Source organism: Schistocerca gregaria, chromosome 6 (assembly GCF_023897955.1).
Source record: "Schistocerca gregaria isolate iqSchGreg1 chromosome 6, iqSchGreg1.2, whole genome shotgun sequence".
In the NCBI taxonomy this organism is placed as follows: Eukaryota; Metazoa; Arthropoda; class Insecta; order Orthoptera; family Acrididae; genus Schistocerca; species Schistocerca gregaria.
The window spans coordinates 87,337,793-87,351,135 of NC_064925.1; the positions used below are offsets into that span (position 1 = coordinate 87,337,793).

Genomic DNA, 13,343 nt, shown 5'->3' on the forward strand with positions numbered 1-13,343 from the left:
GTTGCAGGGACAACGGTCTGGATGATTGACTGATCTGGCCTTGTAACACTAATGGCATTGCTGTGCTGGTACTGCGAACGGCTGATAGCAAGGGGAAACTACAGCCGTAATTTTTCCCGAGGGCATGCAGCTTTACTGTATGGTTAAATGATGATGGCGTCCTCTCGGGTAAAATATTCCGGAGGTAAAATAGTCCCCCATTCGGATCTCCGGGCGGGGACTACTCAGGAGGACGTCGTCATCAGGAGAAAGAAAACTGGCATTCTACGGATCGGAGCGTGAAATGTCAGATCCCTGAATCGAGCAGGCAGATTAGAAAATTTAAAAAGGGAAATGGATAGGCTAAAGTTAGATATAGTAGGAATTAGTGAAGTTCGGTGGCAGGAGGAACAAGACTTTTGGTCAAGCGAATACAGGGTTATAAATACAAAATCAAAAAGGGGTAATGCAGGAATCGGTTTAATAATGAATAAAAATATGGTAGTGCGGGTAAGCTACTACAAGCAGCATAGTGAATGCGTTATTGTGGCCAAGATAGACACGAAGCCCACACCTACTACAGTAGTACAAGTTTATATGCCAACTAACTCTGCAGATGACGAAGAAATTGAAGAAATGTATGATGAGGTAAAAGAAATTATTCAGATAGTGAAGGGAGACTAAAATTTAATAGTCATGAGTGACTGGAATTCGAGAGTAGGAAAAGGGAGAGAAGGAAACACAGTGAGTGAATGTGAATTGCAGCTAAGAAATGAAAGAGGAAGGCGCCTGGTAGAATTTTGCACAGAGCACAACTTAATCATAGCTAACACTTGGTGCATGAATCATAAAAGAAGGTTGTATACATGGAAGAAACCTGGAGATACCGCCAGGTTTCAGATAGATTATATAATGGTAAGTCAGAGATTTAGGAATCAGGTTTTAAATTGTAAAACATTTCCAGGGGCAGATGTGGACTCTGACCACAATCTATTGGTTATGAACTGTGGATTGAAACTGCAAAAAAAAGGTGGGAATTTAAGGAGATGAGACCTGGATAAACTGACTAAACCAGAGGTTTTACTGAACTTCAGGGAGAGCATAAGGAAACAATTGACAGGAATGGGGGAAAAAATACAGTAGAAGACGAATAGGTAGCTTTGAGAGATGAAGTAGTGAAGGCACCAGAGCATCAATAGGTAAAAAGACGAGGGCTAGTAGAAATCCTTGGGTAACAGAAGAGATGTCGAATTTAATTGATCAAAAGAGAAAATAGGAAAATGCAGTAAATGAAGCAGGCAAAAAGGAATACAAACGTCTCAAAAATGAGATGGACATGAACTGCAAAATGGCTAAGCACGGATGGCTAGAGGACAAATGTAAGGATGTAGAGGCTTTTCTCACTAGGGTTAAGATAGATACTGCCTACAGGAAAATTAAAGAGACCTTTGGAGAAAAGAGAGCCACTTGTATCAATATCAAGAGCTCAGATGGAAACCCAGGTCTAAGCAAAGAAGGGAAAGCAGAAAGGTGGAAGGAGTATATAGAGGGTCTATACAAGGACGATGTACTTGAGGACAGTATTATGGAAATGGAAGAGGATGTAGATGAAGATGAAATGGGAGATACGATACTGCGTGAAGAGTTTGACAGAGCATTGAAAGAGGTGAGTCGAAACAAGGCCTCTGGAGTAGACTACATTCCATGAGAACTACTGACAGCCTTGGGAGAGCCAGTCCTGACAAAACTCTAGCATCTGGTGGGCAAGCCATTCAGGAGTGAGCACACATACGGTTTTAAGTCTTTCACTAGCACCATAACTTTAATCCCGCGAGTGACAATTTACTCGCTTGTATGGAATTCGGATGAACAAGAGAATAGTACAGTAAGACTGAGGCTTTCGTATACGCCGTTCACTGTTCTTGGATAGTGCACGAGTTAAGAGCTTCCCGTTGACTTCACTAGCTGTGACCCGTGTGCCGATTTAGCAGCCATGTTTGTTTAATCTTTCAGTAAGTTGCAAAGTAAATCAAATTTATTTATGAGAATTTTACCAAATACTTTACGGATTACTTTTTAGCGTATAACACTTTCAACTACGTCTGTAACTCGTACGTGTTTTGTAGACTGTGTTTAGATACGTTCTTTTACGACTTCCTGAGCTACACGCACCATGTGGTAAAAATGGCTATGTGACTGATAAGAAAGAAAGAAAAGAGAGTGGTACTACACTAAATGTGCTCCTTCCTTAAATGAGCATAAAAACAAACTGAAGCAGAACAAAGCAACATTCCCCGGATTACACCTCTATTTTGCTCAAGTTTTCGGAACAGGAAAATTCGGTTCATATGGAATGTTAGTGTTGTCTACATTAGACAAATTATTTTGCACGACAGTTTTTAGTGTCAGAGGAAAGGCTCATAATCGCAAACGTTTCCGTCAATTGTCCTGCACTTCTAGTTAATATTGTTGCAGTATTTACGACAAAGTCTTTCCCATAGTCAAATAGCGGACGTTAAGTGATCTCGCGAGCGGTACGGTAAAGCAGGTTGTTTTCCGTTTCCTTTTTGCAACCTCCTAGGGCCTGGCGCGGTTGTAACTGTCTCCTGTGGTGGATGGTGATGATTTCTTGTCCAGCGCGACATTATTGTTGAAGGAACATGGAATGCTGGGAAACGTCGAATCCCAGTGGAGGTACATTTGCCTGCGCTTCGCACGTGCTTGATCCGATCTGTCGGTTGCAACAACTGTGATGATTCTGCCGATTTTTCCTTGCTTTTACTAAACATATTTCATTTTATTGCAAAAATATCCAACAGTCGACTGACACTGTAAAGAACAGGAAATAAAACAATACAGCACTGGGAAGATAGTGGGAAACAAGAAAAGACTAAGCAGCTCATTACATATGAATACGACCTTCTCGTAAAACAAAAAGGTAGACGTCGAGCTTAAATTTCCATGGACAAACAGCTCCCAATCAATAGGGCATTCGTGTTCGTTGCAACAGACACCGCTTAGCGGTATGGAATTAGTGTATAATATTAAAACTAAGTCTCGTTATTAGACTTCGTATGTGAACATCTTTGCTCCAGCCATGTACCACATCAGATTAATTTTTTTTAAACTGCACGGCGCAAATCGGTTAACAAAAAGAATGAGCGACGCAGCACTCCTGTTCATGAACTTATGACACTAGTGACAACCATGGTAACTCAGGTACGTAGCAGTAAAACGATCGAACTTAGCGACTACGTAGATTTATTCTCCATAGTACATGTTTCCAACGAAATCTTGCACATTTGTGTGAAACATTTAGATTATTCTCATGAATGCATTGCCAAAATGCAGAGTTTGGACAAAAACATGTAAACATGAAAGATACAACATTTTACCAAGCCTAATATAGCATACGAAAATCATTAGCCTTCAAAACAGCTTCAGGCATCATGCAACGGGTTAATACAGGTCCCACATGGTTTTTGAGTGAATCTTATACCATTCTGCATGGAAAATAGTGACAAATTCAGGTAATGACAATGTAGGTAATTACAATGTAGGTGGACAGCGATCGGCACTCTTCTTACCAAAACAGACCCCAACAGTGTACCATAGGTTGGGGATGAACAGCAAAAATGGCCACATACTGCTTAGTAGTAGTGTGACCTTGTACAGTACTCATAGGGCCCCTAGAATACTACGATATGGCTGCCCAAATCATTATGGAACGCCCGTCATGTTTCATTCTAGCGACGTAAACTTAGCGAGAAACTAGAAGCAGTGTGAAACAAGACTCATACGACCAAATGACTTTCTTCACTTGGTCCTTAGTCCAGGTTTTACGGCTTCAGCAACACATTTTCCTGTTAAGGTTATCATGTGCTATAAATGTCTGTATAAATTTCTGCATACCTGATCTAAGGACGGACCCTAATGAAATTCCGTTAATAATTTATTATATTTCGTTAAATGAGTGGTTGCAGCTACCTGTATCTGATTCCTTTAATATAATGTCATGGTATCAAACAATGTAAATAATGGAGTACCTTAACCTCTCGAAACTACTCAGCTAAAAGGTCTATACAACCAAACAACACAGAATCCAACACGCCGATTCACGCCCCCATTCACGGGCTTATAAAATCAGCGGAGGACAAAGTAACAATTTTTCTACAGGACAAACAATTACAAGTTTTGTCGTTAGATTTAGAAAACACATATTGACACCTGTAGATCTTTGATTTGGAACTATCATATTAAGAAACATCGAAAACTTAGAAATTCTTACTCGAATCTGGAAGAGTAGAGTGATCACTTAGAGGAGCTCGAAATTTAGTATGAATTTGAAGATCTGTTAGAACACATCTTGCACGGACAGACTGACCTCAAAAATAGCGTATTCTTAGGATGTTTGCGCAATACGTTCTATTTTGGTTTTAGGTAAAACTGAAATTTATGCATTGTTGGTGTTGGCAAGTATTCCTGGCCACGTTACACTTGTTCGCTAAGCTGCACCTACTTGTAAATCTTCCAAGATGTGTTCACATCTGTATACATGTTGCATATTTATACACGTGATACGTGGTACTTACTGGTATTAACGAAAACTTGGAAGGGAGGACCCAACAATATAACTTTATTTTCACACAACCTGTTTATTTAACAATATATAAACTCTGTTTTACAGATAAACGAAGCATGTAACAATAAAATTTTCTTAAATAAAACGAACACATTTGCAAAATTCTTTGGACCTTAAACCTTAGGTAGAATAAGTTTTTAAACTTTGCAAAAGAAATCTGAAATGCTGTATTGTAAAACGGCCGGACCTGCAGCCCGCCCGTTTTCGGGTGGAACAGCGGTGATTACTACCGCCCTGGAGACAGTCTGTCTCATTAAACGCCCTTCTGCAACACATAAAAACTACATAAGCAAATGGCTCTGAGCACCATGGGATTTACCTTCTAAGGTCATCAGTCCCCTAGAACTACTTTAACGTAAATAACCTAAGAACATCACACACATCCATACCCGAGGCAGGATTCGAACCTGCGACCGTAGCGGTCGCGCAGTTCCCGACTGTAGCGCCTAGAACCGCTCGGCCACCCCGGCCGGCAAAACTAAATAAGCACCATTGAGGAAAAGAGTGATTCAGTTGCTCAAAACAGATGACGTAACTTTTAACTTGAAAGCTGTATGCCGAAAAGTTCGGGATTACGATGCGCATCTGTGCTTAAAGCTTAAATAGATTAGCAAACAATATTACTATGGTAAGGCTTAGTTCAAAGCAACCAACCTCTTAATTTCAATCGGCAACCAAGTGGCGACTGGATCCCAACTCATTCCTTCCGACAATTTTATTTTGACTGAAGCGTTGGTGACAAGTGGCTTTTGATATTTTCAAAGGTAACCTGTCAGTTATTAAGACCGCTCTCAAGGAACGGCTTAGAACATTACTTGTCAACACTTATTACAAGAGAGCTCACTCCGTGGAAACATAAGATCCAGCTAAAATACAGCAGTGATGACTCGGTCTTTCAAACACAGAAACGAACAGCTTAGTACAACAGGTTGTTCAGATTATAACTAATTACTGAAAAATGGAATTACAATCAAGAGTTGAACCGTTTAACAGTTAAATCTAACCACAAGGTCTCTCTTTCCTTTAACGGCAACCAGTGCCTTCGTACAGTTGTTTCGTCAGTATTTACGATCAAGAACTTATTAATGAGAACATTTATGGTCGGGTACAAACCAGAACGGAAATGCAATATAATATCGGGACGAATTTTCAAACGACGATTAGTGTCTTAGTACAATACTACTGCCTATATTTACGACCAAGGAGCCGACCGAGTAAAACTCTGAGGGTCGGGTACAAAGCAGAAAATAATAAGGAGGGCAGGTAGACAATGAAACAAATCACCACGAGGATTGCAGAGAGTTACTCCCCTTTATCAGCAATCAGTTCCATGGATCCACGGTGCGTCGCAGCGGTTACTGAGTGGTGCCGATGAAAGCCAGGTAGAAGAGGGCAGCCAGGCCACGAGCGGTCATCCGACACGAATGTTGCCAACCAACAGGCGGGATGTCGGCCTGCTGCTTGTAGTCGATTCTGACCCAGGTGGAGTACTCCGGTATCTTCGCCCTGCGCAGGCCCTTCTAGCGCAGCTCGTGGCTTCGGCCGCCCGGACCTCGTCACCATCTCTTGTTGCGACGCTACCGCCAATCCCCAAACTTCGTGCCTCCCTCTCGGGCCAGCGAACCCCGTATATATAGCAAAGACCTTAGGATGCAATCCGATTGCTCATAGATACTGGCAATGGGGCAGCAAGAGGGATGCTCGGTACTACACCTGAGCGAGTGGAGCCAGACAGAACAGTCTACTAATTCAATGGCGCCACCGCTCAACACGTCTGTGCGATTGTATGCACATGCTTTGTATTTTAGAGCATATATATTTAATTTTCATTTAGGGTTCGTTTCCCTGTTATACTCGTATTTCAATGGTGTTAATTATCTAACTAGGGAAGTCTCTTCATTTTTACCATATGATGCGTCAACTTCTATTATCTTTACATGTGTTTATGTAGGGAGATACTACCTACTTTTAATTAGCATTCATGTTTTACTAGTTTGATTCCTCGTACATTACTACGCATTGCCACAAATTTCCAGCCAACCGGTTGTAAATAGAACTTAAAATTCTTTAAATAGTTTCCAACGCCAACCAGGGGCGCCTTCTTCAGAAGAAACTGTTATCTTACCTAACAATGTCATAGGAAGGTACATTAATAGCAGGTAGGCATTAACTTTTACAAATTAAATTCCATATAAATACATCTGGTTAAAAGGAAATTTGAGTGACAACACTCTAGTCAAAACATTAAAACCATAATTAAAACATTTTCCAACCAAATACTTAACAGGTATAGTAAAAATTTTAAACCAATATATAAATATGAAACTAAGGGCACTACAATGGTATAAGGCACGAGTGAGTAACAGTGACTGCGTGAGCGGGCCGTAGCAAATGACGATGTGAACATGATACAGCTCGCGCAATCTATTAGCAGAATTTACAAAGGTTTAAAAACGTCTATAAGTAATTAATATAATCGTGATTGAAAAATTAACAGAATGTAAATCATAAAAGTATCTACATTTATACTCCGCAAGGGAGAGGAAGACAGTATTTAAGGGTTGGGTTGTTTTCAGGAAGGAGACCAGAAAGCGAGGTCATCGGTCTCATTGGATTAGGGAAGGACGGGGAAGGAGGTCGGCCGTGCCGTTTGAAAGGAACCATCCCGACATTTGCCTGGAGAGATTTAGGGAAATCACGGAAAACCTAAATCAGGATGGCGGGACGCCGGATTGAACCGTCATCCTCCGGAATGCGAGTCCAGTATTTAAGGGTCTAACAGGGAAGCGGATAACCAACATTAGCTATCAGACATCTTTAAGTAACGGCTTTAAGCCATTGAAAAATAATTATTACGTGACTGCATTTGTTCATTTAATATGAGGCCATCTTTTAGAGAAAGATGTTTGAAGATCTGTAACTCTTCCAAAATGTTTAGACTAAAACCTTTTCTTTCACGGTGCAAAATTCCTAGGTCATGAATTTCCATAGGATTGAGGCTTGTGATCAACAGGTGGTCGGCAAAGGTTGAGTTACGAATGTTAAATCCATTTTTCCATAAGAGATGCTCCTTGTATCTAGCACAGAAAGCACGACCGGTTTGGCCTATGTAATAGGCTTTAGATTTGTGACATTGTAATTAATTACGGTTGCTGATCACAGCCATGTTGAAAACGTTACTATGTACACGTTAATCACATTCGTCTGTTGTGAGTACACGTCTTACAAACCTTGTGATAATACTAACAGCTTTTCTCTCTCTCTCTCTCTCTCTCTCTCTCTCTCTCTCTGTGTGTGTGTGTGTGTGTGTGTGTGTGTGTGTGTGTGTGTGTGTGTTCACGTTCTTGTCAATTTACGACTATTGTAATCCAAAGGCCACGTTGGCTACAGGACCGATTCATTTCGGTGTACATTGTGTTTAGCACAAGACTCGTGTTGACGTGTTGTGGTTCAATTGACTCTGAGCACTGCGGGACTTAACATCTGAGGTCATCAGTCCCCTAGAATTTAGGACTACTTAAACCTAACCTAACCTAAGGACATCACACACATCCATGCCCGAGGCAGGATTCGCGCCTGCGACCGTAGCAGTCGCTCGGTTCCGGACTGAAGCGCCTAGAGGCGCTCAGCCACCGCGGCCGGCTGACGTGTTGTGGGGACGAGACGTCATACTTACACGACCACACGAACTTGGATTCAAACTGCAGGGGATTATGTTCTAACATGTCCTAACATGTTTGTACAGTGGACTTCAACACACGGTAGTCGGCCGGAGTGGCCGAGCGGTTCTAGGCGCTTCAGTCTGGAACTGGGCGGAGACTACGGTCGCAGGTTCGAATCCTGCCTCGGGCATGGATGTGTGTGATGTCCTTAGGTTAGTTAGGTTTTAGTAGTAATAAGTTCTAGGGGACTGATGACGTCAGAGGTTAAGTCCCATGGTGCTCAGAGCTACACTCCTGGAAATTGAAATAAGAACACAGTGACTTCATTGTCCCACGAAGGGGAAACTTTATTGACACATACCTGGGGTCAGATACATCACATGATCACACTGACAGAACCACAGGCACATAGACACAGGCAACAGAGCATGCACAATGTCGACACTAGTACAGTGTATATCCACCTTTCGCAGCAATGCAGGCTGCTATTCTCCCATGGAGACGATCGTAGAGATGCTGGATGTAGTCCTGTGGAACGGCTTGCCATGCCATTTCCACCTGGCGCCTCAGTTGGACCAGCGTTCGTGCTGGACGTGCAGACCGCGTGAGACGACGCTTCATCCAGTCCCGAACATGCTCAATGGGGGACAGATCCGGAGATCTTGCTGGCCAGGGTAGTTGACTTACACCTTCTAGAGCACGTTGGGTGGCACGGGATACATGCGGACGTGCATTGTCCTGTTGGAACAGCAAGTTCCCTTGCCGGTCTAGGAATGGTAGAACGATGGGTTCGATGAAGCTTTGGATGTACCGTGCACTATTGAGTGTCCCCTCGACGATCACCAGAGGTGTACGGCCAGTGTAGGAGATCGCTCCCCACACCATGATGCCGGGTGTTGGCCCTGTGTGCCTGGGTCGTATGCAGTCCTGATTGTGGCGCTCACCTGCACGGCGCCAAACACGCATACGACCATCATTGGCACCAAGGCAGAAGCGACTCTCATCGCTGAAGACGACACGTCTCCATTTGTCCCTCCATTCACGCCTGTCGCGACACCACTGGAGGCGGGCTGCACGATGTTGGGGCGTGAGCGGAAGACGGCCTAACGGTGTGCGGGACCGTAGCCCAGCTTCATGGAGACGGTTGCGAATGGTCCTCGCCGATACCCCAGGAGCAACAGTGTCCCTAATTTGCTGGGAAGTGGCGGTGCGGTCCCCTACGGCACTGCGTAGGATCCTACGGTCTTGGCGTGCATCCGTGCGTCGCTGCGGTCCGGTCCCAGGTCGACGGGCATGTGCACCTTCCGCCGACCACTGGCGACAACATCGATGTACTGTGGAGACCTCACGCCCCACGTGTTGAGCAATTCGGCGGTACGTCCACCCGGCCTCGCGCATGCCCACTATACGCCCTCGCTCAAAGTCCGTCAACTGCACATACGGTTCACGTCCACGCTGTCGCGGCATGCTACCAGTGTTAAAGACTACGATGGAGCTCCGTATGCCACGGCAAACTGGCTGACACTGACGGCGGCGGTGCACAAATGCTGCGCAGCTAGCGCCATTCGACGGCCAACACCGCGGTTCCTGGTGTGTCCGCTGTGCCGTGCGTGTGATCATTGCTTGTACAGCCCTCTCGCAGTGTCCGGAGCAAGTATGGTGGCTCTGACACACCGGTGTCAATGTGTTCTTTTTTCCATTTCCAGGAGTGTATTTGAACCATTTTTTAACACCCCGCATACGTATCCTTATGTTTTAAGCAGCGAAGTGTCGTAACTTTATTTTTAACTCCAGTACATTTTATTTGTCGATTGATTTGAGAATGTCTGACAGTGACAAAAATGTCGAAACTGAAGTCGCAACAAATATTTCTAGCAGCCATATACGAAATGACCATTTTCAGCAGTGTTACACATCCTTGTGCTTATTCCCTTCATGCTTTATTGCCGTTTAGATCCCTAGTTAATAAGATGTGTTAGACTGACCCAGTGATGGACGGACCTCTGTTTGCAGGGCGGCGGCTACCCCACGTCGTCGTACAGCGAGCACAAGTGGAACACGCTGGGCAGCCGGAAGGCCATCGAGACGTACCGCAAATCACGGCCCGACTCGCGCATCAACATCACCTTCAGGAACAAAGAGAGTGAGTACCACTTTACTGCGCTTATCTGAAGCTGTACACGGGTACAGCTGTAGCGGCGGTATCTTCCGACTACGTGTGGTGTTATCTGAACAAGTGGACGGCGGGCCTCTGCGGACTTAATGGCCTTCGCCACATCGGTGGAGGGTTCCTGTCCTCGTCGTGGAAAGAAGCTCCCACAGAGCGACTACTACGTGCTCGAAGCGAGCGCGCAGGAGTTCGTAATGTGATGTAACAAAGAAAATAGGTGTATGAAAAAACAGCGGAAGGGAATAAATTGCAATATTCCTAATGCTGTGAAAATGTTGTAGAAGAACCGCCAGCCTCGCTTTGACTCGAGAGACGCTATTAACTATTTAAGACTCATATTCAGCCCGTATGAGTTGTTTAATTCGACCGCTCCTTAGAAAATTCCGCACGTCACTTCTCAACAAGACGATAAAAGTAAAAAAAAACAATTAGTACTATCGTGGTGTTCAGCTACAACTATCTTGATACTCACCAGAGAACAGTTCAGTGTTGTCAAAGTCAAATCGTCATATCAGCTCAAACGCTTTAGTTATCATTCTCCACTAAGTCGTTTTTTTCACTACAGCCACCTCAAACTGACGATTGATACTAGCTTCTCACTCAAGTCTCGGGTCATTGGGCTAACTCAATTAGGTACTTCCAGATGACTTATCGACATTAGCCGCTCTTGAAAAGAATCGCAACCTAATTTCGGTCATTCTCTCATTCTCACTCTCTCTTCCGCCGTCTGTCCCTCTTTCTCCCTCTCCCTCCCCCACTATTCGGGAGGACGACGGTTCAATCCCGCGTCCGGCCATCCTGATTTAGGTTTTCCTTGATTTCCCTAAATCGCTCAAGGCAAATGCCGGGATGGTTCCTTTGGAAGGGCACGGCCGACTTCCTTCCTCATTCTTCCCCAATCCGATGAGACCGATGACCTCGCTGTCTCGTCTCCTTCCCCAAACAACCCAACCCTCCCCCACTCATCTCTCTCTCTCTCTCTCTCTCTCTCTCTCTCTCTCTCTCTCTCTCTCTCTGTGTGTGTGTGTGTGTGTGTGTGTGTGTGTGTGTGTGTGTGTGTGTGTGTGTATGCGCTAATATAACCATTGTTCTCCCACCGACAGACTAAAACTGAAACACTATCGTCTGTTTTCCGTATGCAGCAGTACACCCAAAATTCCACAACTTCACCTACAGGAAATTGCGGAAATACGCGCTCTAGCCACTAAAAGAAGAGGCAAATACCATAACCCGACTTCGCAGAAACTTCGGTCTGTGAAAGAGGATTCAAAATAAGCGAACACGCATCTCGACTTACCCGCAGATATTCGACCGTTTCTGAGAAAGCGACGGTCAAAGTTTTCGAGATACTTTACGTGCCTTTTAGTGAGAAAACGGTTCTTCCGCGGCGGTAGCACAGTGACTAGCGTCGCAGCTACAGACTTTCGTTCCCCGTGTTCAAAAACCGATTACTATTTTCCTTTTTGTTTTTATTTATCTGCCCATGTCCGCAGAAGATTACAACACTAATGTTTTCCAGTATGTATTGAAATAACGTTGTCCTACTAATTGTACGCCTAATGAATGAAGTAAATAAATAAATAAAGAAATGAAGCACAAAATTATTTGAAGTTTCTTTCAGTAAAATTCCTGTAGTGTAGCTTGATTCATAAGCGCAAATTTTCGGGAAAGTCATCCGTTATGTGTGGCTCGCCGCAAAATTACCTACCGCCAACGCATTACGTCTTCAGCAATGTGAACGGTGTGTCTTTGCAGAGTGAGATTCATACAAAGAAATGTCACTATAGCAAACCTGTCTTCGCGCAGTGCTCTTCGTATTCGGAATTTCTATGTTTCGGATGTTTCTACGACCGGTATCATCCAAGAGAATGCACAAAATCTTCCTGAAGCATAAATATAAGAATAAAATGTAAGAATATAATAATAAATACAAGAATATGAAAATTTGAAAAGACTATAAGTCCTGAAAATACTATACACGCATATATAATTAATATGACGCCCTTTCATCCCCTAACTTCATAAGAAACTTACGCGTATTAACCACATACGGTTAAGGGTGCACAAATAAAATAAATAAAAGCAATAATCGGATTTCAAGCACAGGGCACAAAAGAGACAGACTGCCACGATAGTCACTGTGCCACTATTTTGGCTAAAAAGGCATCTAAAGTACGTCGGAAACTTTGACCTCCGTTTTCTGAGTATCTACGGATAACCCGAGACACATGTTCACTTGTCCTGAATCCTCTTCCATTCAGAAAAGTTTCTGGGAAATCGGGCTATGGCACTTGCGGTGTTCTCCTTGCCGGTAAGTCGGTGATGTGGCGGAGAGATGCTGGAGTTTGCAAATGCTCAAATGATCTACAGGGGTAATCCATACAACGACACGCTGCACATTATAAAAGTATGATTAAAAGCTCGTAACACAGTTTAGCAGCGATTTAGCAAAGCACGGATTCGACGGGTCCCTGGCAGTTTTACAGATGAATGTGGTACCAGATGCCTACGCACAGGTCACGAAATACCTGTGAATTACGGCCCGCTAGTCTGTGACGGCAGAGTAGGCGTCCTGTAGCTTCCCAGATGTGCTCTATAGGGATAGGACCAGCCTAATTTGGAAACCAAGACATCAACGTGAGTTAACTTACTCCATAAGTCACTGTAGCATGATTCTGCCCGTATGAGACGGGTATTTATCTTGACGGAAGATTCCACGGTCGTCGGGGATGAAATCAAGCATAAAGGGATACAGATGGTCTGTGATAACGTTCAACTAACCCACTGATGTCATGAAGTCTTTCGTTACTACCATAGCACCTATGTACGTCCAGGTGAAGGTCCCCAATACCATAATACACCGACGATACAGTTTGAAACATGTCTCTCG

The 13,343-nt window shown here is 43.9% G+C and overlaps 1 protein-coding gene across 1 annotated transcript in view; it reads left to right on the top strand.

Moving 5' to 3' along the window:
* The window catches only part of LOC126277955 (uncharacterized), a 1,123,821-nt gene that overhangs the window by 491,971 nt on the left and 618,507 nt on the right, over positions 1-13,343 (top strand). The window contains exon 2 of the mRNA XM_049977570.1: positions 10,297-10,426. Within this exon, the coding sequence (XP_049833527.1) occupies positions 10,297-10,426 (130 nt within the window). The remainder of the gene's footprint in view (positions 1-10,296; positions 10,427-13,343) is intronic.